Source organism: Pholis gunnellus, assembly GCF_910591455.1.
Source record: "Pholis gunnellus genome assembly, chromosome: 24".
Taxonomy (NCBI): domain Eukaryota; kingdom Metazoa; phylum Chordata; class Actinopteri; order Perciformes; family Pholidae; genus Pholis; species Pholis gunnellus.
This window is the reverse complement of record NC_136551.1, coordinates 7,258,076-7,280,661: the sequence shown is the minus strand read 5'-3', so window position 1 is coordinate 7,280,661 and position 22,586 is coordinate 7,258,076. Positions and strand designations below refer to the sequence as shown.

The following is a 22,586-nucleotide window of genomic DNA, read 5'->3' as shown; positions in this document are numbered from 1 at the left end:
ATTTGATTTTGATTTTCCTTGTCATATTTCTGACAGATGACTCATACAGGGATTCCACAACATTAGGCCTCACACATTAGAGCATGGATGTCGATCTCTTCTTGGGAATTCACAAGTTTCAGGAAGCGTTGCCATGCAGCATATGTGTTGATGAAAGGGACATTTTGACCTGATGTGGGCTGGGTGAACGGTGAAAGGGTCACCATATACCAGATCATTGTCTGTGGACTGGATTTTGTGGAAATTTCATGGTTGGCTACTACTTTTTTAAATGTGTTGGCAGATATATAGCAACAAGAGTACGTGTTAAAATGATTTTAAATCACATTTGAAGTCTTATTTGGGAGTCATTTTTATTCCAATTATATTCTAAATAAAACTATTTGTGCATTCTGCAGATTTTAAGACAATAATCAACTGTAATTTTCTTACATTTTGACTCTATGTATCTATTACTTGGTACCCGTGGGTGGTTGAGTTAATCAAACCTGTCTTTATCACCACACCCTTACTCGCACATTATTGGTTAATGTACCGGGACAGCTTCGCTTTCATTGGCCGCATTTTGTCAACATGCAGCCGCTGTCTCCCATCGGTGTCAAGTTACATACAGGCAGGTCGAAAATACAGGAAGTTAAACAGTTTGGAAAAAAACGCACGTGAAAAGAAAAAGAAAAAGCTGGTTATGTTACTTTGTTAGGACAATAGTATTCATTAATTTCCTTCTAGAACACATAAAAAACGATATTCTCTTAGGGACCGTGATTTACTCAGTAAACGTCCGCATGCCGGTTCATGCTTTTTACTTTGAAAGTCCTGACCGGAAACAAAATGTACACCTATACTGTATCGCTTCCTGGTTGATGTGGCCACAGAAGAACTACTGGGTGAGGTCTGTTGTGGTAGTGGAGTCAATTATGGAGGAAAGCAGTAAACTTGACTCAGAAAAGCCACGGGTTTCATCGAGTTGATTCGGTTTTAAAACTCTTTTATTCCGGAGCTTCCCTCGCGCCGCTTCCCCTTTCATAGCTCCAGTGTAACTGTGCTTCTCCCATTTAGCTCACTGTGTATGGGGTCGTTAGCTGCTAACCAAAGTCGCTAACGCTACATGCCAGGGCAGTGCACCTGTCACAAGCTTCTTTGTCTCACCCGTGCCCGTGGTTTCATCTCCTATTGACTGGTAATTAACCGAACTTGTTAACATAAACGTTTTCTACGGTTTCCGCTCACTTCTCCGATGTGGAAGGCGTCACTGTCCAAAAACAAGCCGCCCAGCCACAGCTAACGTCAGACAAAGAAGATGAACTGACGGTACCCAGACATGTGTGATGTGAACTCTATGCGTCCCACTGGAAAGTTCTGAACCCGAGTAAGTCAGCTCGTCTCCGACAATAAGACATGGCGTCCTCCAAAGCTAAAGTCGGTGTCCACAGTGAGGCCAACTCCCTGAAAGAGAGCAAAAGCAACGCCGGCTGTTCGACCGGAGAAGCAGCGCCGAACAACCGGATATACTGCCTGGATGACCTGGAGACCATTGCCACAGTCGGTGAGTTCAAGGACCTGTCGCACGCATGGGATTCCCCGGTACTGGACTGTTGTCTCAAGTGTAAAATGCAGCTGTTCCTAAACTTCAGGACCACGACAAGCACAACAAATATGACAAATAGAAACGCATTTCATAACATTGTACATGATAATGCGGTTGAGTTGGTTATTAAACCTCTATATACTATAGTAATGAGTATTAATAACTGTCGAGCAGCACTATAACTAATGATAAAGTTAATCATTTACTCAGCTGCAGAGCATTTTCTTGATTGATTGAGAAAACCTGCAAATATTTACAGTTGAGCAGCTGGAACCAATTGATATCTTTTTCTATTTTTGCTTGAAAAATGACAATGAATCAATCAATGCATGATTATTGTCAATATCTAGGGACCTGACAGTTGTTGTCTTGATTACACTATTAATGATTTGATCCATAAAACATCATAACACAATTAATATGCCTGTGACTATTTCCTAAAAGTCCAAGGTTGTCAAAGTTCGTGGTTTGTTTTCATGTATTTCATTGAAGCAAATATTCTTATGTTGAAACTTTAAAGGCTGAATATTTGATCAAATGATAAGAGTTTGCAGATATAATAGTGATTACATACTAAATATCTATTTTTCTTCATTTGTTGATATGGAGATCGATGTGACAGCTCCTCTTGATATAGATATGATCGTCTCATATCGGGATACCAGTTGTTTATCAATGTCACCCAGTCACAGCTGACCTACTTGGTCCTTTGTCTTCATCATGTTGCGTGTATGAAGCTGGCTGAGGTCGGTCCGCCACAATCTGTCCAGCTAATCGTCCCGCGGATGAATCGTGTGACAAACATGCTGTGATGTCAATAAGAGAGAGACACTCAGCTAAAGTGTAGAATGTGCCTCAGGGTAGTCGTTCCCACTCAGTGTTGCATTCAACAGAATAAGTGGCAAAATGCATTTTTAGCTCACATTTTGAACATTTGAACTCGTCCATCTATGCTGTCCTTAATGGACCACGTGGAAGCCTCCGCGAAGTCCATGAATGCCTCATAATGGACACCTTAGAGAGCTTTATCCTGCTTCTAGCATGGCCGCTTGCCAAAGGGAGAAACCACGAAGACAGTTCATTTTATATTATGTTTTACAACCAGAGTCGACAAGTTTTCTCATGTTTTTCATGAAGCCAGTGTTTCTCCATGCTGTGGGAGTACTGCTGTACAGTATGGAGAGAATCCCAAACCACACAATAACCCGTGGAAGTTCTGTTTTTGTGCGATTTTCATCATAATGCGGAGTTCTCAAAGTCAGCAAGTCAACGGGACTCCAGACAGCCGGGTCGTGACGGATCGGTCATCGACCCGAGAGACGACGACTGTTGAGGATGTTTCGTAAGGCAGAGGCGTGTCCACTGTCCAGTTAGTGCTCAGACAAGCTCACATGCCAAGCTTAGGCTAGTCCGTGTTCAGGCAACATCCTGCCCTCCAGGGTTAGTCACCAACGGCTGTTTGAGTCACACCTACATCATGGGGTTGCACAAGAACCTCTCCCTCAAACAATAAGAATCATCTCTCTCAAGAGAAATCCACGCATGTGAGACAAGAGCACAGGCACAGGGTTACATTCTTGAGGCGCATATGATTAAAGGAATTCAACTTTTCAGTGCTGGTGCACAAACATTTGGGTATCTTGAACACCTACATACCTGCAAGCTGAAACAACTCAAACCTGTCAGTGTTCTGTGAGCTACCTGGATCATGTGATTCAACAAGAACAGCACATTTGGCTGCTCTTCACGTGTCACATGCTGACTCATTAGAATATACCACCCACGGCTCGACGAGCATCTTTGCAAAAGGTGCACCGTGTTTTTCTGAGGGTGGATACATATGTATATTCAGACCGACAGTATGAGCAAAGATAATGTGTTTTTTGAACATTCGAACATGTAAACATGTTCTATTAGGAACCCGAAATAATGATAATGAGCATAATATATCCCCTTTTTATCAATTAGTCTGTACTCAATGAAATATCATCACATAGGTGTGATGGATTTTGTTGTTTCATTCCATCAGCAGGACGATCGAGGAACGTTATGTTAGGACTGACATTAGATCAGTTGTAATGTTGTTGTTTGTTGGGATGGGTAAGATCCAAAGATTCTTAGAAAAGAACAAAATCCCCTTCATTCTGTGATTGATATGTTAGATATAAAAGTCCTGTCATGCCATATCTTCTTGATGAGTGTTAAAAAGCTAAAAATACAGACACACAGTCGTTTTCAAGATGGTTTAATGACGGAGAGGGGCCGATAGTGGAGAACACATCATGTAAATTATATGTGAATATGCTTGGTCAGCAGATCTGAGGTCAGAGAGAGGAAGTCCACTCCATGCACATCTTTAAACCAATCAATGTGTTTCAATGACGTCCTTTGAGTCACGTGGTTTGTTCACGCTCTACTTTGTACCGGTCCGAAGTCAGTCAGGTGCACAATGAATAAAAACAAAAGCAGATTAAAACATCTCTCCAGTCTTCTACAGTTGTGAATAAAACGGTGCTGCAGACTGGTCATAAAGGGCCAGATGGTGAATGAATGATAGCAAACGCCACAGAGCGATGACACCGCATCCCTCCCACCGTCTTCATTAATAGCAATCGTTTGATTTACCGCGCGCCGCGATTTACGATGTCACGCTGCCGGTTTATTGAAATACGTCAAGCTCAGCAATATACACTGAGCAACAAAGCCTGAGCTTACAGCCCGTCAGGGAGGTGTGCGGCGTCCCGTGCTGTCGGGAGAAAGCTCCGAGCTTATGAGCCGCGTGCAAAAAAAAAAAATCCAATTTGCCAAGCCATTTTGTCTGATGAGGGGGATTTGCTGCCTAAAACAAATCAGCTAAAGCTCTTTATCTGCCTGCTGTTGTTTAATTGTCATCGGAATCATGTGGCAACTCTCTGGCGCCTTCACATATATTTGCCGCCGTCGCGTGCTGCGGTGGCCTCACGGCCCGGAGAATATCCCTCCGAGGCACCGCCGACGGCAGGCCGGTCACGGCTAGTGACGTGCCCCCGACATGATATGTGGGGGTTTGTTGATCCGCCTCTCGTTGGTTCTACCCGAGCAGGTGGAAGGGGAGTCAGTGGATGAGCCAGCTTCCAGAGAGGTACATATCAATGACCGCACATTACTCTCTGGAATCACCTGGCCGTGTCTCGGTAGAGTCTAATTGTCTGCTGCTTTTGTCCCCGGCTCAGAATAAATGTTTTACAGCATCGCTAAGTCATCCTCTTGTTCAGCATCTTGAAATGTTCCACCAATTTAGCACGTTGTTATGCAGAGAGGAAGTGGGGTGAGATGGTGAGGTCATCGTCTCCTTCTGAATTATTGTGGTGGAACTCCACTTTCAGGTCACTTTCATGCCTTATTATAGTTTTAACTTGATCAGAGGAAACAGCTCTGCCACTGAAGCTGAGGGCCTCAGTGTGCTTCAAAAGCACAGATTGTCAGACTGCCTAACCACACACACACACACACACACACACTTCTACGTGGTCACAATTTTGTAGATTTTCAAAAAGCCAGGTGTGCACAGATGTGACAGTAGGTGGTCATGAAACAGCTAGCAGAGTGCTATTTGAGTTTCCTAAAAAACGGGTTTGCCATGAGAGCAGTTATGTCAGTTATGGTTTTCGTGAATATATAGTTTCTTATATCGGCAGTGAGCAATTTTGGATATAAAATGAGCCATGATCAGTGTGATCAATTCCACAGTTTAACCCTCATAGAGGGGAAAAGGCTCATATCTGTAAGAGATGCTACTATTGATACTTTTTAAATGACAAAGATAACCGTTTTAATACCTAATAAATACTTGTTTATTATTGAATGCAGAGCAGGGTGTTCCAAGGACATTGTAGGTGATGGCGTTCCCATTTACGGAGGTACGAGGTGTTCAACTGACGGTGCGCCGCTGTGTCTGCGTCGCTATGGAAACACCAATACACCTGAGACAGGTTCATTGTTAGTAAAGCAGACCAACGAGACAGCCAGCATGTCATTAGAGAGTTGCAGCGGCTCCGTTGTCTGACTCAGGCTGTTGACTCACATAGTGTCATCAGCTCAGGGCCGGAGTCTTCTATCCTCCTGCTGCTGACCAGCTTCCACTGGGCGACTGTGACTCTGTGGTAGACCGGGGGTCGTCCTTCAATCGGAGCTGCTGGTTCTGATTGGTTCATTGCAATGGATATAAACATAAAGCAGCTGTGTCAGCTGACTGCATTTAAAGACCGTTGATGGAGTCACAATATTGGCTCATGATGCCGACTGAATATCTGATTTTCTTATCATGGATAATGAATGAAACGTTTGAACGTAATCGATGCATGTGGAACGTTAGCTAAGCGGTTATTTGTCACGGTTATTTGTCACGGTTGAGTTGTTCCCCAGTGAGCTGTGGTTAATCCCCCCCCCACACACACACAGGCACGGGGACCTTTGGCCGAGTCTTCCTGGTGAAGGACAAGCAGTGCCGGGCCTTCTACGCCCTGAAGCAGATGAAGATCCCGGACGTGATCCGACTGAAGCAGGAGCAGCACGTCCACAATGAGAAGGAGGTGCTGTCCGAGGTCAACCACCCCTTCCTCATCCGACTGTGAGTCCACACACACGCACACCGGGGGGAGGGGGAGGGGGGGGGGGGGCCCACTGGCTGAACATTTCTAATGAAAAAAGGTCAGAGTTCATTGTCGCGTGTGCGTTGTGACACATTGATTCAGATTAGAAATACGGCTCTCTGCTTTAAAAGAAAGCGTATGCGTTACTCTTCCTCCCAACTGCACTTAAAGAGGACTCAAGTCCTTATTTCATATTATATATGACAGAGCAACCTTGAAGGCCATACGCTGTAGATCATATGGACAGCATGCAAATGAATACCGAGCTCGCTGACACATCTATATCTCAACTCTCCAGCGTAGCCACGATAGCTTCTACAGTTCTGCTCGACTTGATACTGGAAGAAATCATTGTTGGGCATATTTTGCTCGAGTAGCTGAAGGGAGGAAAAGGGGGAGAGAGGTGAGGACGTGCAGCAAATACGGAGCTCGCTCTACCAGGTGAGCTAACAGGGAGCAACTGTTCTTCATCATTCTGGAGCCAGGACGCAGTTAGCCTAGCTTAGCATAAAGACTGAAGCAGGGGGAAACCGCTAGCCTCGTGCTGTCCAAATTAAATTCATGAACATGTTTCATCTCTTGAAAGAAGGGAGTCATTTGAGGGATTAGTAGTTGTTGCTATTTCCCACCAGATGATTCATATGCTCAGGTTCATCATCCGGACTGAAGTTGGTTAAAAGATGGAACACAGTAAAAGTGTAAAATAATATAGATGTATACTTTAACGACATGTTGTCCTCTAAGCCTCTCGACCTTTGGGGTTGAACCTTTGGAGAAGATAAAGCGGGCTGTAAATATGTGTTATGTCACTGCCAACTGCAATGACACTAATAAATATTCTGCTTACCCTCACCCATCACTGTCTGCCATTATCAATTCATCCGTCATCTTTTCTCTCACCACACGCTTTCCAGTTGTTACAGCCACAGGGTCGTCCTCTCCATCACTTTTATGCTCCAAAAACCGATTCAGTATGCGTGTGCCGCTGTCAGCACGTTCGCCACAGTTTGTACTGTTAGAGCTGTTAGCTCAGTTAGCGCTGTTAGCTCCCAGCCGGCGTCTCAGGCGTTGACAGGCAATCCAAATACTCCCAATCTGGTGTTCTGCTCTTTTAAAGTGAGGCACATCAATATTCACCTTTTCTGTCCACTGCCTCAGTAGATATTATTCATAATGAATTCAATCCCAATTTCCATAATACAATAGATACACTATACAAATCCACTGTAAGACGAATAACCATTCTCCTAAATACTCTAGTGTCGGTGTCAAAATCTGATAAAGTTCCAATCCAGCACATGTAACAGTGTCTGAGAACATGTCTCCTTTTTGGTTAGTTTGTCAGGTTGTCCTCCCAGTTACTAGTAAAGACTGCTGCACATATTATGAGAGGCTCCAATGGAGACGGAGTTCTGGTAATGAATTGAAAAAGGCTCACTGTGTATTCTAGATTTGAAATGCCTGAATCCATGCAGCTTGTAGTAAACAATGGGTCTCTTCTTATGTTCATCTCACAGACGGACGACAGCAGCCCTCACATTCTCGTGCTGTTCTAGTTGAGAGGATGGAGAACAATGTGAGGAAACGTTCCAAGGTTCTCACTAAAGCGTAAAAATGAGTTCATCTGCTCACGCACAGTAATGATGAAGATGAAATCCTTAAAGCAGTGAAATGTGTTCATCATTTATGATCAACTTTTAGACTGATACGACACTCAACAGAAACCATCTTTAGATAAGGTTCCCTTCCATTTAGAACACTGACCACATCATAAATAACAGATATGTGGTGAGCCATTGTACACATGACAGTGCCTCAGTGTATTTCCTGTTGCAGAGTACGGGTGCGTTCCTAAATAGTCACTCGGAGATCTAAATTCGGGGGCTGAGCGATAAACGTGATTGTCGCTCGAGGTAACTGTAGTGTCGGCAGACAGAAAAAAAAACCCCAAGAGGAAGTGTGGAGATAGAGTAGCGGTGGAGGAAAGAGTCAGTCGTGGTGTTTGTGGCCAGCAGCCAGCACTTCTGGGAAACGCTGGAGCCTCCTCCATCTTCATCAGTGACAGAGCTCTGATTTTATTCCTCTGAAGGGCACTTCCAGCAGAAATAGTCGTAGCACACCGCTCCAGTCGGAGAGACAGATACTGCTCCTTATTTGATCTGATTTCCTCAACTCATCAGAGAGCACTTTAACACTTTTACCCTCCAATGGACACACAGGACAGCTGTGGGCCGAGGCAGACTTAGTGTTGGGCGTTAAAAAGCCCGTGTGGGCGTTTCTTGTTGCTTCTCAGGTTCTGGACCCACCACGACGAGCGCTTCCTCTACATGCTGATGGACTACGTGCCGGGCGGCGAGCTGTTCAGCTACCTGCGCAGCCGCGGGCGCTTCAGCAACGCCACGGGCCTCTTCTACACCTCCGAGATCGTGTGCGCCATCGAGTACCTGCACTCCAGAGAAGTGGTGTACCGAGACCTCAAGCCCGAGAACATCCTGCTGGACAGCGAAGGACACATCCGCCTGACCGACTTCGGCTTCGCTAAGAAGCTCTCCGACAGGTGACGGAAATAACAGCGCCTCCTTTTTTCGACAGCCACAATTTGCAGAGTGATTAATTCAAATTGGCAGGGAATAGAGCGGAAGGAAGCGAGGTAGGAGAGGACAAAGGGACGTACAAATGAGTGGATAAAATGTCTAAACCGTGGAGTTTAAGAAAAGATTTTAAAAGATGATTAGCTCAGACAGGTCAGTCCAAGTCTAAGAGGCCTGATTAACAATAAGTGGTCAGCTTTAGTCTTAAATCCAGACAGAGAAGTATGTGTATGTACTGAGGTGGCTCACACTGCTACTGTATTGAGAAGATGCAGCTTCTCATAATACAGACAGTTTAATCAGGTTTTAAATAAAAGGGGAGATTAATCTGCACGCTTTCATAGAAAAGGATGCGATACGTCGGGACTCGTTGCGACTTTTGAATCGTTGAGGTCAGTGAAGACTCCCACCTCGACCATTAATTCATAAGTTGATGAACCAAAAAATGTTCTGCTTCTCAAATGTGAGAATAATCAGTTTTTGGAGTTTCGTACCAGCTAAAAAGGGATTTGAAAACTGGGATTTTGTGATGAAATAACTTAGTTTGCAGCCTTAAATCAGGAACGCGTGCTGCTGTGATCTTGTTTTGTTTCTGAGTTGCTCTCTTCTGTACAGATACAGCAGGAGCGTCACAGTGACTGGGTCAGAGATAAAAGTACGGATTAGATTTCCTCCGTGCTTTTCAGATAATAAAATAAATGCTATAAAAAAAAGTACCGGGACTCTATAGTGATGGCCTTTTGTCATTCAGACAGACGTCTCGTCCTGCTTAACAGATTAAAAAGTTAAGAGATGCGTTCATTGCATGGACGAGGACGAAGACGGTGGAACAAGATGTGCGTTTAATCTTCATTATCTGCTGCTGCAGCCCGTCCCGTTAGCGTGACAGCGCTGTGTTCCAGCCTGTACCCGGGCTGACCTCATCAGAGGGCCGGAGTGACATTTACGTCAAAGAGACCAGAGCCTTTATCCTGACGTGACCTGCACATGTAATGAAACACGTGCGTGGACATGCTGCTGGTTCACGGGGATGCTTTTCTGTTGTGGTGTGCGGCTGCTGCTGAGTGACAGTCGTGGATACTCCGCTCTGTGCTCAGGGTGTTTGATGCCTGATTGATTGTCAGTAGAAAGTGAATGACAAAGCAGCTGTCACTCCTCACTGTAGGTCTGAGATCGTACTGTACAGCCCCAAAGCACACAGCTGGCGAGGCCGCGCTTTGATTTAGCTGCTCCGCGTGGATTCGGTGTGGAAGAAACGCATCGAAGGCACCGGTGCAGTCTGGAGGTCACGTATGTCAGCTGTGTCTGCTTGTTTCAGTGTCAGTTTTCTTTAAAGACTTGAACCTGAAGAATGAGTTAAAAACACTAAAACCCTTCCTGTTCTCCGCCAGCTGGGTCTGCAATGAATGCAACCTAAACCTCTATCTGGACTATCAGACAAGTTTCTCACTCGCACGGCTCAGCAGTGTGTGTGTGGTTCCGTTGATTTGCTTAGCTTTTTTCTCGTGAAACAGTTTAACCTCTACAGGTATCTCAAACGAATGAAACAAATATGGTAAAATAATGAACAAATGAATGTTACACAGTCAGCTGTTTTCCACTGTTCTTCACACTTGTCAAATGAAAATAACTTCAATACCTGGCAGATATTTTTAGGTTAGAAAAAGCTTGAAGTCACACATTTGGGCCACAGAAATGTCTGCTTGTCTGTCCGCCTTTTATTCCCGTACAGTATGTGAGATTCATCGTGTCGGGACTACGGCGACAGAGACAGAGACGCTGTGACCGTTTCAGACCGTGAGAAAACACTTTGAGTTTAGTCGTCACCCAACACGGTTCGGTCCAGCGTGTTTCAAGCACGTTCTACTTTTATAGAAATCCTCGTTAACGCCGTCACCTTTTTCGGCCACTGAGAAAACAACAGAGCTGTGAAATCCTGCTGTGGCAACAAGCGAAGGCATTGTTGACAGAAAAACTGCAGAAGAGTTAGAGACTGCCGCAATCGTGACACACCTCTAGTACAGGAATGAGCCTTGCTCATGTCCTGTGTGTTTCCACTCATATGTTCTTCTGGGGACCTGAGGGAACCTTCCCAACTCCCAAGAACCCGCTGCAAACGTCCCCCGGCTGGTGTCATTTAGTCCGAATGAGACACAGCGAGTGCGACCTCGGCAGAAGTGAAAAGATGCACTACAGAAGAGAAGAGGCGGCTTTATACCTGCACTGCAGTGTTTCTCCACCCGGACGCCGTGTTGACCCCCCGCTGACATGTAAACATAATGGAGTAAGATTACATTTTCTCCCAGACTGGGCGAGCAAATCAGATGGGGAGTAGATACCTCTCTGATGTTCAAGTGACCCACTTATATATAAATGGAGGGCGGCAGAATTGCCTCGGATAGGAAGACAACCGCCTCACTGCCTCCGGCTCTCTGTTGCTCCCCGTGTTCAGGATGTGATGGAGCGCCGCCGCGCCGCCACAGTGCCCCCTGCTGGCAGACATGAAGCCCAGCACACTCTGAGGAGCAACAACGCAGGTCTTCTCTCCACCGTCCCCCCGTCGTCCCCCCCCCCCCCCCTGCAGCCTGGATCCACATCATTTCCATACAAATTACCGTCGCCACGGCAACTGGCCGAAAGAGGTCATTACCCAGGTGATATCGGTGACAGGCGATGAAAGGCTGGCGCCGGGCCAAGTGCTCTTCATCAGAGGACAAGTGGCTTTCAGGGCAACACTGCGTGTTTGTTACACGGCGTCAATCAGCCAGACGCAAGTAATCTGCTCTAGACTTCCTGTCTAATGCTTATAAATATATATATATATATATATACATATATGTATATATATTACTCCTGTATCCACACTCAGGTCCTTCATCTTCACGTGGGTGTCCTACTTTTAACAGCAGCGAAGCGTCTAAAAATAGCCCAGTCAGTTTTAGGGTAATTGCACTTGTTCCCAGCAGTGTTTTCACGGTTTCTGAAATGTTGTGAATGTTGAAAACAGAAGAGAATAAGACAAGTCGCTGCACTATAAGAGCCGGCAACACTTGTTCCCCCCGAGAGCTGAAACTAATGTTCTATTAATAGATGAGTTGATTGGAAGGAAATCCGTCTGATAATGACATTTCAAATGTGAGAATGTGCTGATTGCCCTTGTCTGAAGTCGTAGAACCTGAATCCTGTAAAGTGTTGAAAAGATGACTTGATTCCTTTTAGGAAAAATTAATCGAAGATGAGAAACAGGAATTAGAATAGATGTGTATTGTCAGCAAACACCAAGACACAACAAGATAAAAAGCAGACTAGCAGTTAGCAAAACAATAACATGTGGCTCGTCTCTCTGTGTGTGATCAGGACCTGGACCCTGTGCGGCACACCCGAGTACCTGGCCCCCGAGGTCATCCAGAGCAAGGGTCACGGCCGAGCGGTGGACTGGTGGGCTCTGGGCATCCTCGTCTTTGAAATGCTGGCCGGGTAAGTGTTCAGTCCACACAACACACCACGCCTCCTCCCTCTGTAAACACCGGGGGGCAGCACTCATCAAGACAATCTACATCTCAGTCCCTTTAACAGACAGAAGCACACACACACACACACACACACACACACACACACACAGGTGTGGAGTCAGACAGTGAGCGCTTTGAGCGACTCGTGACTGGAATAAGCTTGACGATCATTTCTCAAAACGATCGGAGAGACACACAGAGAGTGGACACAATAACATGAACACCTGAACAAGAGTGATGCAACGGGACATAACCGCCCTGCAAGAGAAAGCGGAGGAGCCGTGTGCATGGAACAGCGTTCTAATAAGTGCACTGCTGCTCTTGTCAGACCTGAAGGTTGAGATGGACTCTGCCATTGATTGAGACACACCGGGTGGTATTCTATAAGCCAACACTTGATGAATGGACCATGCTCAATAGCATGGCCCTACCTGAATATTGGCTGGTATTTATATTAAAAAAGCATTTATGAAATTACACCTGACCTATATATGTTTAATAAGGACCGCATGCTTTGATCAATCCACACTGCTTTAACTCCTCCAGTCCTCCTGAAAGGTCATTCGCCCTCACCCTTCATCTCCTTTAAACCCTGGGAAGAAAAGCTACCTGGCTTTGAGTTCATGGAAAGAATGCGACCGTCTCCCAGCATTCATCGGGGCAGGGCTTTGAAGTGTCGCGGTCCACTGTGCACATCACTCGACGTGTCCAAGGAGGGGCTCCGCGGTGGGACCCCTCAGACAAAGAGCTCCCTTCATCTCGCAGCATTGTGCTGTTCTTCAGAGGTTACTGATCCAAGAATGTCACGGCCGCTTCTGAAAAGTTAGCGGTGGTCGATCATCCACCTCTGGGGGTGAAGTGCAAGTTGAAAAAACATTCATTGAGGGGTCGGGGCCAACAGAGACTAGAAGGAAAAGAGAGGGTCTTCTCTCCATAATCCTGCCTTCAGGGCCAGATTCCTGCTCTTAATGGAAGCCAATCATCCTGTGTGTGTACATGTAGCGATACATGTGGCTGTGTACGACTGAAAATCACTTTGTAGGGTAACCTCCAGTGGTCCGCTCAGGCTCAGGTTCACGTTCATGTTAATTATAGAAAAAAAAAGTTGCATGAATGAACCCCAATTTAATCAAAACGCGTCTATTCCCGGACCCAATTTTCTGGATTGAGCACATAAGAATGTAATTAACTCCCACTTCTCCTTGTCCCCCGGTCAGTCCTCGTCAGCCTGCTGATGAGAGACGGACTCCACCAGCCTCCTGTCACCCACACAGTCACATGGTCATGATTTACAGTTAACTCCTGACTCCTGTCTCTAAGCTGTGGTACCTTTTAAACATAAATCACATACTCCTGGTGTGAGCGCTACAAGGAATGTTGTTCCTAGAGTGTTTACGAGAAGTGGGGCTAAAGATGACCAGTCTTCCTCCAACGTAAAGCTCATTGAAATAAAAGAGTGAGGACATTCTGAGCATCAAGCCTCTTTTAGTTCCACAAATGTGTTCTCAATTACACACGCTGGTCTCACATGAATAAACTGCCGAGTCACTTTTACAGCCAGCCTTTGAACTTGGAGCCCGTTGTGACATCAGTGAAATAAAGCAGGAGCCTCAATGAATGAGCCACTTGTAAAAAGGTTCTGTGCATGTGAGAGATTTAAGAAGGTCTTGGTCTTGACTTGGTCTCTGCTGAGGTGGTCTTGCCTACAACACTTCCAAACCTAATATTTAGGTCACATGATGTCATTCTCTTCCCATCTTGCCACGGTGACCCAGATTCTCCACCTATGACGGCGCACCAGTGGAGTCTGTGGTGCTCGGCCGGCTCCCAGACGTCCCACAGTCTCCCGCCTCTGGAGCTCTTCACTGGGAAGGCGATCGGTGTGTGACAAACTGGTGCGATTATGCGCCTGTCTGCTCCGTGCGTAATGCATTTGGAGGCCGGCCCCATTATGTCATTTGTGGGTAATGACTTGTCCAGGCCAGAGCGGGGAAAGCACTCAGCAGCAGGCCTGTGGGTGGCAGGAACACAAACACGCAGAACCGTGAACAAAGGCGGCTCTGTCCAAAGCAGAAAGTTATCATAACTCCCCCTCAGTCTAAATGGTGACCCCCTCCATGTGTTCACTCTCCATCTAGTTCAAACGGATCCAGGTGAGGGTGTGCAAGCTCTTGCCTCCTTTACCTGCTCCTTGCATCATGCTGTTTGTGCAGAGTGAATGAACTTCGCACACTGTGACGGTGTGTGTGTGTGTGTGTGTGTGTCAGAGGCTGACATGTGTTTATCTCCACAGGTACCCACCGTTCTTTGACGACAACCCATTTGGAATCTATCAGAAGATTCTGGCCGGAAAACTGGAATTCCCTCGCCATCTGGATTTCTATGTCAAGTAAGACACCAAGCCCGGAACGTGTGTGTGTGTGTGTGTGTGTGTGTGTGTGTGTGTTTCCAGCACACGTTGATCCTTAATGTCTCTTCCTGTACGAGGACTGTTACTAATTCAACCAATCAGGATTGAAGGAATTTTAAACACATAATTCCTTTTAATGAATTTAAACGCGGACAGCCTCCGTTCTCATTCGGCCGCTTTATGGTCGCCCTCTTTATTATTTTACTGATGTATTTTATATCGCAGAGCAATACATTCAAATCTGTATTTTCTATATATTAGGCATCTAACCAAAAACATTCAAAGTGGTATTTCTGCCTTAAAATAATAATCTCATTTGAGTGTAGAAATACTGGAACCGGCCTGAAAGAGCCGTGACTTTTTGACTCCAGAATGTAAAACCTCTAAATTCCCTCTTTTAAAAAAAGCACCAAAGAACCTGACCTGAGAGTCCTCATCTGTAGCTGCAGCCCTGGGACCAGGTCATCTCCAACCCAAATCTGACCCCCCCCACCCTCACCATTCAAAGGACTACTCAAGCATCAATACTTCAAACGACGGTGGGGGTCTTTTAAGTGCAGCAGCGTCCCTTTAACACGGAGGTCAATGAGCTCCCTGGAGCTAAAGAGGAGCCTTCAGGTAGACCTGCAGCCACTAATGACACACCCAGCCCAACTCCACCCGTTACACCAGCTGGAGGGCACAGGAATGTTGCATGATTACAGGCTCGGGTGTGTGCGCACGTGAGCGTGCATGCACTCACTCAATCAGTCCTGTCGCCGTGGCCCCGGAGAGGACACACACACACACACACTGATAATTCAGCGGAGCCACAGCTTCCCGCTGTTAAGCCATCTATCTTGCCGCCAGCAGACAGAAGGATTTCTAATATTTCCACCATTTATATCACTCTGACACACAGTTCCGTGTCACGCACTCCCATCCATCAGCAAAGGGAAAGGCCTTGCAGAGGGCAGAGTGCTGCGTCTCCAGCAGCAGGGCTGATGAGACGGGCTGGAGCACCGTCCCAGGGTGACCCCAGCAGTGAAAGTCTCGTCATCAGTCATAAAAGGAGTCTGGTGTTCAGGGTTAGTTGGACATGTTGACCTTGTGTTGACCTGACCTGGAGGGTATTTCTTCCACGTGAAGAGGAACTGATTAGAATGTGGGGGTCTCCGGTCGAGGTCACTGCGCCTTCACGTGAAGCTCCTCCATCAAATTTAGTTCAGGATTTTAGTTTTGTTACGTAACTTTCTGACTTTGCGACGGCAGCTACGTAACGAGCGCACGTTATTATTACCTGAACCGGAATCTTCTCCGTCACCTAACCAAGTACTTCCAAATCTGACACGGGAGCGGCACCTAGAAGTCCCAGTTTGCCTGTCGTGCTTATCCACAGTGAACGCTGAACATGATTCCTGAGTCCTGTCTGCTGTCTGGTGCTGGACAGGTAGCGGTTGCTGAGACTAGAAAACAAACTAGTGTGGTGTTGAGGGGAAGACCTCCGATTGAAAGTTGTAATTGGAAGAGTGAACATCTTTACTAATGGACATATGATGCACCAAACATAGGGCAGCCCTTTTTTTTGTCACCCGATAGCCTCTCTCTATTCCAGATGAATTCTCCTTCATAAAATCCACGAAAAGTCATAAATACAAATATTTCCCCCAGAGCTGATTAAAATATTTCTCCGTGACACATCACTCCAAGGCCCCCGTCTGGAAGCAGAGGAAGGATTTAGACAAAAAGTGAGAAATAGCTGACTTGTCAACATGCAGCCGCTGTATTTATGAGGCTGTCGGCGGCTCGTCGGGTGTGAGATACGGCGCCTTTATCTCCGTCTCCATCTCCTACACTCTGCCAGTTTAAGACTCCCCGTGAATCATCTCCACCCCCCCTCACACGGACGTCTGCATCACATGCACAAGTTTACAGTGTCAGAAAAGTTCCACTTTGTTCAATTAAAAGATTGTGAACGAGACACAGCTCACTTAGCCAGCCCTCGTCACCTTTCACAGGCCGGCGGCTACCTTTGGTGAGGACACATTTGTCATGTTGACAGCGCTGCAGAACCTTGTGAGAGAGAGAGAGAGAGAGAGAGAGAGACTACAGCTTTGGATTCACTCACTGTTTCTTCTCCCCCCCCCCCACAGAGACCTCATCAAGAAGTTTCTGGTCATCGACCGAGCCAGACGGCTAGGCAACATGAAGGTGAGTTGGTTATACTTCCTGGCCCCCTGAAGCACACGGCAGCGCCCCGTATTTCATCGCGTCAGGTCGACTGACGTCAGCAGTCTGAGGACGGGACAGGAAGGAGAAGCTGCTCATGCTTCCAACTAGAGCGAAAGGAAGAGACGAGTGTTTGGACACAGGTTGCAGGTCACATCTGTCTGACTCCGAATATAAATAAGCGTTGGTGTCTAACGAAGGCAACGTCAAAAACAATTTCATACGCACAAAGTCTCGAATTTGTGTACAGTCGCATTCAAAGCCTGTCCTGTCTGGAGCCCATTTGAATCGATATGGATATAGAAATATTAGAAACACCGATCACTGTAACACGATACAATGTGCAAACTAGATCCTCCAAAACACTGTGGGCATTAGGAGCTTCATGAGGGAGGATTTATGTGTTGATGTATTGTATATATATTGAGTATATATTGTAATCTGGCCCTCCAGGCTCAGAGGCCCAGACACAAAATGTCCACACATTACTCCCTGCTGCTCGTAAACCTCGTTGCCGTGAGCTCACTGTGATAATTGAGGATGAAGATGAATGTATCAACATTTTGAATAGGTTATGATGAAATTACACAAATATGGCAAAAAGTGAAGCTGTAAAGGTTCGGCTACCAGAAAGGATGAGCATCCCGACTGTTCGGGCTTCACTCCTCCACCTGAAACAGGGTTTTACTGAGCAAATGTAAAGATTGATATGACTTCATCACTCTCTCTTAAGAGTTAGTTTTACCTGAAACTCGGTTGGACAAGAAGTTACAGAAGAAGAAATAGTGTGCCCGTATTACATTTAAGTGGGAGCCGGCCACTTCATGGGGCACCAGCGGGAGCTGTGTAGAGTCCCATTCAGACTGGAGGACTGGAGCGTTTCAGCTCACATTAGTGAGGAGAGCCCTCTCCAGAAAACAGATACTTCTCTAAACCCGCTGATGAGCTCCACATAATCCCAGACAAGATGCTATTGATTTGTGGCTCTGCAGAGCACAGCGGCCACAGGCCGGACTAGACCACAGACGCTAAAGGTGTTCATTGAATTTGCATTCAGCTAATGCATTAATGTTAACTGTCGTTACCAGATGCTTCAACACCTCCAGCTCCACACAGCGCGGCGTCACCTCTCATGACCCGACATAAGATCTCATCCACGCACACGCACCCACACAGAGCTCAGATCACTTCAAAGAAGTGACGTTTGAACTGAAGTGCAACCCACAGAGCAGCAGCAGGAGCTCTGATTGGCCAGCTGTTGTGTGTTAGCGGGAGTCTGGCCTATCAGTGCTCCTGCTGCTGCCGCTGCTGGGGTCTCACTCATCTTTGTTTCTAAATGGTCCATCTTGAAAAATGAATTCTGACTCATTAAAGCCAAACAAAAGGAAAAAGGGAGAGTGAGTTTATTCTCTTGTTTCTGTTGTTATTCATGAACTGTAGTAGAAGTAATGCTTTGATTGTAGAAATAGATGTGCATACAGCCATGTTTTGTGTTTCAGAACGGAGCAGATGATGTGAAGAAGCATCGGTGGTTCAAGACCATTGACTGGGAGGCCGTTCCTCTGAGGAAACTGAAGGTGAGCTGACACGGACCAACAGTGCTTTTGTTTTTGACCCTTACCTTTTTATAAGGAGCATGCACATTGATCAACATTGTGCTCCCACTCACCGGGACGTCCCGTTGTCTCCACAGCCTCCCATAGTTCCTAAAGTGTCCCATGAGGGGGACACCTCTAACTTTGATGTTTACCCAGAGGACGACTGGAAGAAAGACCCTCCTGTGCCTCCGAAGGACTTGGAGACCTTCAAGAACTTCTGATCGCTGAGCCTGGTGTATTTATTGACGGAATATCCTGAGAATTGACACAGCGTCGTGTGTAGTAACTGTTCCAGCTGCTATCACGGAGAGAATCCTTATTTATCAAAGCCAGGAGCCTCCTGCTATCCTAACAACGGCCTCCCGAAAGACATGATTGATGCTGTGACTGTATCATACCACAGAGATGATTTGCTTTTTATACTTTTATTTATCTGACTAAAGTCAAACCTTTTGCTGTTTTGGTTTTTTTAATCACAGTTTTTTTCTCTTGAGCCTGCTCATATGCAAAAAATAATGAGTTTCCTTTGAAACCAAAAGACTGTTACTTTCTAGCGTTTAAAAATAATCAGGTCTTTTTTTTTATATTATGTTTTATACGTTCTCTCTTTTTAAAAATGTTCACGCAGTCATATCTAATGTGACTCCAGACTGGTGCTGTAACGGTCAGCTGGCCAGTAGTCACTGTTCTGTAGTCATGAGTTTACCTGAACAGGCGCAGCACTTGTAAGAAGGCGCCTTACACCACAGTTTGATGGGCATGATGTCTCGCAGTTCCACCGCGCTCAATAGAAATAGTGCTTCTCCTCAGCTGGTCTCAGTACATGTGAGGAGCTAAATGTGCTGCCAAGTCTACAACAGCTTCATCCACAGCCAAAAGACTTTATTATTACTGTACAGTCCCAGCTGTTCCACACATGAACTACAGACTTTCCCCAGCCCCTCTGTGCTCACTCACTACACTCATCATCATTATCGTCCTTGCTGTCCTGCTTTTAAAGCCCGCTCATGTGAGGTGAAAGGTGCTGGGATGTGAGGTACTCGTCAGTGTTTAGAGCTACGTTACAGTATTCATCAGCAGAAGGCTTCGTTTGCTGTTTCCGGACAAATATTGGCCTTTAAAACAAACTTCATATGGTTTAGTCTGTGCCTCGCCCTTCATTACAGAGCTGCTGCTGCTGTCCAGCTGAAAGGATCCCAACTGGTGTTCAGACCAAAGTCAGGACCGTGTCAGAAGCTACCTGGGTGAAAGTCCCGTGTTTGTTTAATCCACCTGACTCCCTTCTTACGTGGACTCTCTCGCTCTTTTATTCCTCATCACACTATGCTTTTCCTAATTCACACATGTTCACGTGCTCGCTTAAAAGCAGCTTGTAAACTACAATAACCCGACAGGCGGGCGAGGGAGCCTTTGCTACACTGGAGCCCGTTGTCGTCAGACCGATAGCTGATGGGTCCCGGGATTCAGCTTGAAGGCTGACAGCTGGGTTGGAGACGGGGAGTTATGCTGGTGGCAGCTAGCGGTGACATGGAACTATATACTGATCTATTATGAATGTTAAATAAAACAGTGTGTGTGGAGGCATTTGAGTGACCTCAAACCTACAGTATCTCTGAATATCTCGACCTAGGCTAATACATCATTCCTCTACTCCATATCTGCACAAAATATCCAAAACTGCTAGCTTCATATTGAATTCATTGTCATAGTTTTCACAAGCGCATACAGTCCATTATATACTGTTGGTTCAATGAGCAAACGTCTAGTCACTTGGTTTCAAAAGTATTAAAGGCATCAGTGCGTCTTCTACGTGAGCAGCAGGCTGTCTGCTTATATGTAGCTTTTATAATGTACAGAAAACAACCATCACTGCTGATCTCAATGCCTCACAGGGAGGCACTAACATGACTCGCTGCTCGTGGCTACCCGGTATGCTTTGCGGGATGACCCCATACTTCTCTCTGATTGGCCATATCCTTTCCGGCGTTACAGGTGTCTGATAAATGCTAATGTTAGCATAGCTATGATGTAGGCTACCAAGTCCGAATGTAGGCACACGGCATGAGCCGCCTGGGCTGCGTTGCTCTCCTCCGGAGCCGGTCTAGTTCAGCTAGCATCATAGCTAGGCTAACGATAGCGTTTAGGAGACGCCTGGACGGGCCAATCAGAGGCAGAGTAAGGGCGGGTTTTCCCGCAAGGCATACTGGGTAGGCACATCCAGCGATTCGCCCCCTCCCCGCCTGTAACCTACATCACACACCACATCGTATGTATAGTGTTGTGTCTCACAATGGTGCTCGTCCATATAGAGCCTGTTTGTATAATGCATGTGTCTTTAACCTCCAAACCCAGCCACTTATGTCTTACCTAGCAATATCTTTATATGTCTCGGCCTTTAAGTTGGCGCAGCCACACATTGTTTTCTACCCTCTACCTAACAATGCCTATCAACATACAATAACTCCTTTTGTACCTGTCATTATGGAACTTTAAGCAATGGCACATGTTTGTATTAAGACTCAAGGGTCTTTGGAAATGTTTGAAAGTGATAAGAAAGAAAAGGCTTTTCTCTTCCTCCCGTGTCCCGCCTGGTCCTTCCTGTCCTCACTGTGCTCACCGTGCTGCTGTCTGAAGGAAATCTGACATTTAGGAGATGAATTCTTCATCATCTCAGTGATGTTTTAAGGTTTTTGTAACAAAATGCACCAATTGTCTCTTCACATATTGAGAATTCATATACTGCCGACGCGGTGGAAGAAGTTCTCTAAAAGTAGCAAAACCATAGTGTAGAAATATCAAGTACAAGTACTTAAGTACTGGCATCAAAATACACTTGAAGAAACTAATGGAGTGGAATACGATTATTGATGCATTAATATGTTCATCGCTCATTTTGATGCCCTATATATATATATATATATATTATTCTATAATAATACTCATTTATTACTTGATTGTATTTTGTAATAATAACCTGAATTTATGTAAAATGAATGTAGTAGAAGTATAAAGTATCCTAAAATTGAAATTCTCAAGTAAAGTGCACGCGCCTCAAAGAGTAAATGCACTTATTAACATTCAAACATCACCTTTTATTCATTTGATTTATTGTTATTTTAGAATATTGATTGGTGTAGCTTTAACTCGGTGTTACATTCTGATTCTGATAAAGCTGATTCTCTAAAACCACTACGTATACTACACATTGTGTTCATATTCCGCTGACTCAGAGACTGAACGTCTGATAAGACGGTTACTGTCCTCCAGAGGGCTGCAGTTCCTCTCTTCACCATGTGGAGCCGCCAAAAGTGTGACATCGCCTTTAGCAGATTTTTGCTGACGTCGTGGTCTTGATGCTGAGATGGTTGAAATTTAGAAAGCTTGGTAGTAATTAAGCGCTTTGACAGCAGCAAGGTGTTGGTGGTTTTTCTTGGGTTAACCGCAACACGGAGAAACCGCTGACGTGGCATTTCCCAGCTATTATGTGTTTTCCAGCAGACGGGTGACTGTATTCCCAGCAGCTGTATCTCTTTAAATCGAATCACATTTGAATCATGTACTTTACATGGATTATGGTGAGCTTTAATTTCCTCTGTCTTCCTCTGAAAATCCAAAGGTGGGACCGGTGTTAAAGTGCTGAACACGGTGTTTCGTGGAGGGTTATTGTGTTTACAGTGGAAAAGTGAGTCATGCTTTGTCTGGAGTCCGCTAGTCTCGCTATATGTGATGACAGTTAGGACTCTAATAGTGGGCTAATGAATGCCTTATGAAGGGCCTTTGAGGGGGATTTGCTGGAGTTACTGCAGGCTGATACCTCCCAGAAGGCCTCAGAGACTAGAAATGCTCACAATCAGGAGGTCAGAAAAAGTCCCTGTATCTAGAAAAACGATATCTTCCAAATCTGCAACATTCATAATATATTAAGATTTTACTACTCTATTACGGTATTTTTCATGAATTTACTGCATGATGAATTAAATATGTTCTGTCCTCAACGCAAGGTCAATCCCAGCAGGACACGGAAGAAGAAAACACATGTCAGTGAACG

At 45.6% G+C, this 22,586-nt stretch overlaps 1 protein-coding gene across 1 annotated transcript; it reads left to right on the top strand.

The window, feature by feature from the left end:
• Nucleotides 1-883: 883 nt before the first annotated feature.
• prkx (protein kinase X-linked) lies at nt 884-21,106 on the top strand. Its single transcript, XM_079185371.1, has 8 exons — nt 884-1,546; nt 6,029-6,197; nt 8,513-8,776; nt 12,168-12,287; nt 14,616-14,711; nt 16,865-16,922; nt 18,440-18,517; nt 18,634-21,106. The coding sequence occupies exons 1-8, from the start codon at nt 1,399-1,401 to the stop codon at nt 18,757-18,759; spliced, it is 1,059 nt and encodes a 352-aa protein (XP_079041497.1). The 5' UTR covers nt 884-1,398; the 3' UTR covers nt 18,760-21,106.
• The last annotated feature ends 1,480 nt before the right edge of the window (nt 21,107-22,586 follow it).

Excerpts from the sequence above, each read along its gene's own strand:
- prkx (XM_079185371.1), top strand. The coding sequence starts at position 1,399 with ATGGCGTCCTCCAAAGCTAAAGTCGGTGTCCACAGTGAGGCCAACTCC. Across the intron at positions 1,547-6,028 it reads GGAGACCATTGCCACAGTCG|GCACGGGGACCTTTGGCCGA; the intron begins GTGAGTTCAAGG and ends ACACACACACAG. Across the intron at positions 16,923-18,439 it reads GACGGCTAGGCAACATGAAG|AACGGAGCAGATGATGTGAA; the intron begins GTGAGTTGGTTA and ends TTTGTGTTTCAG.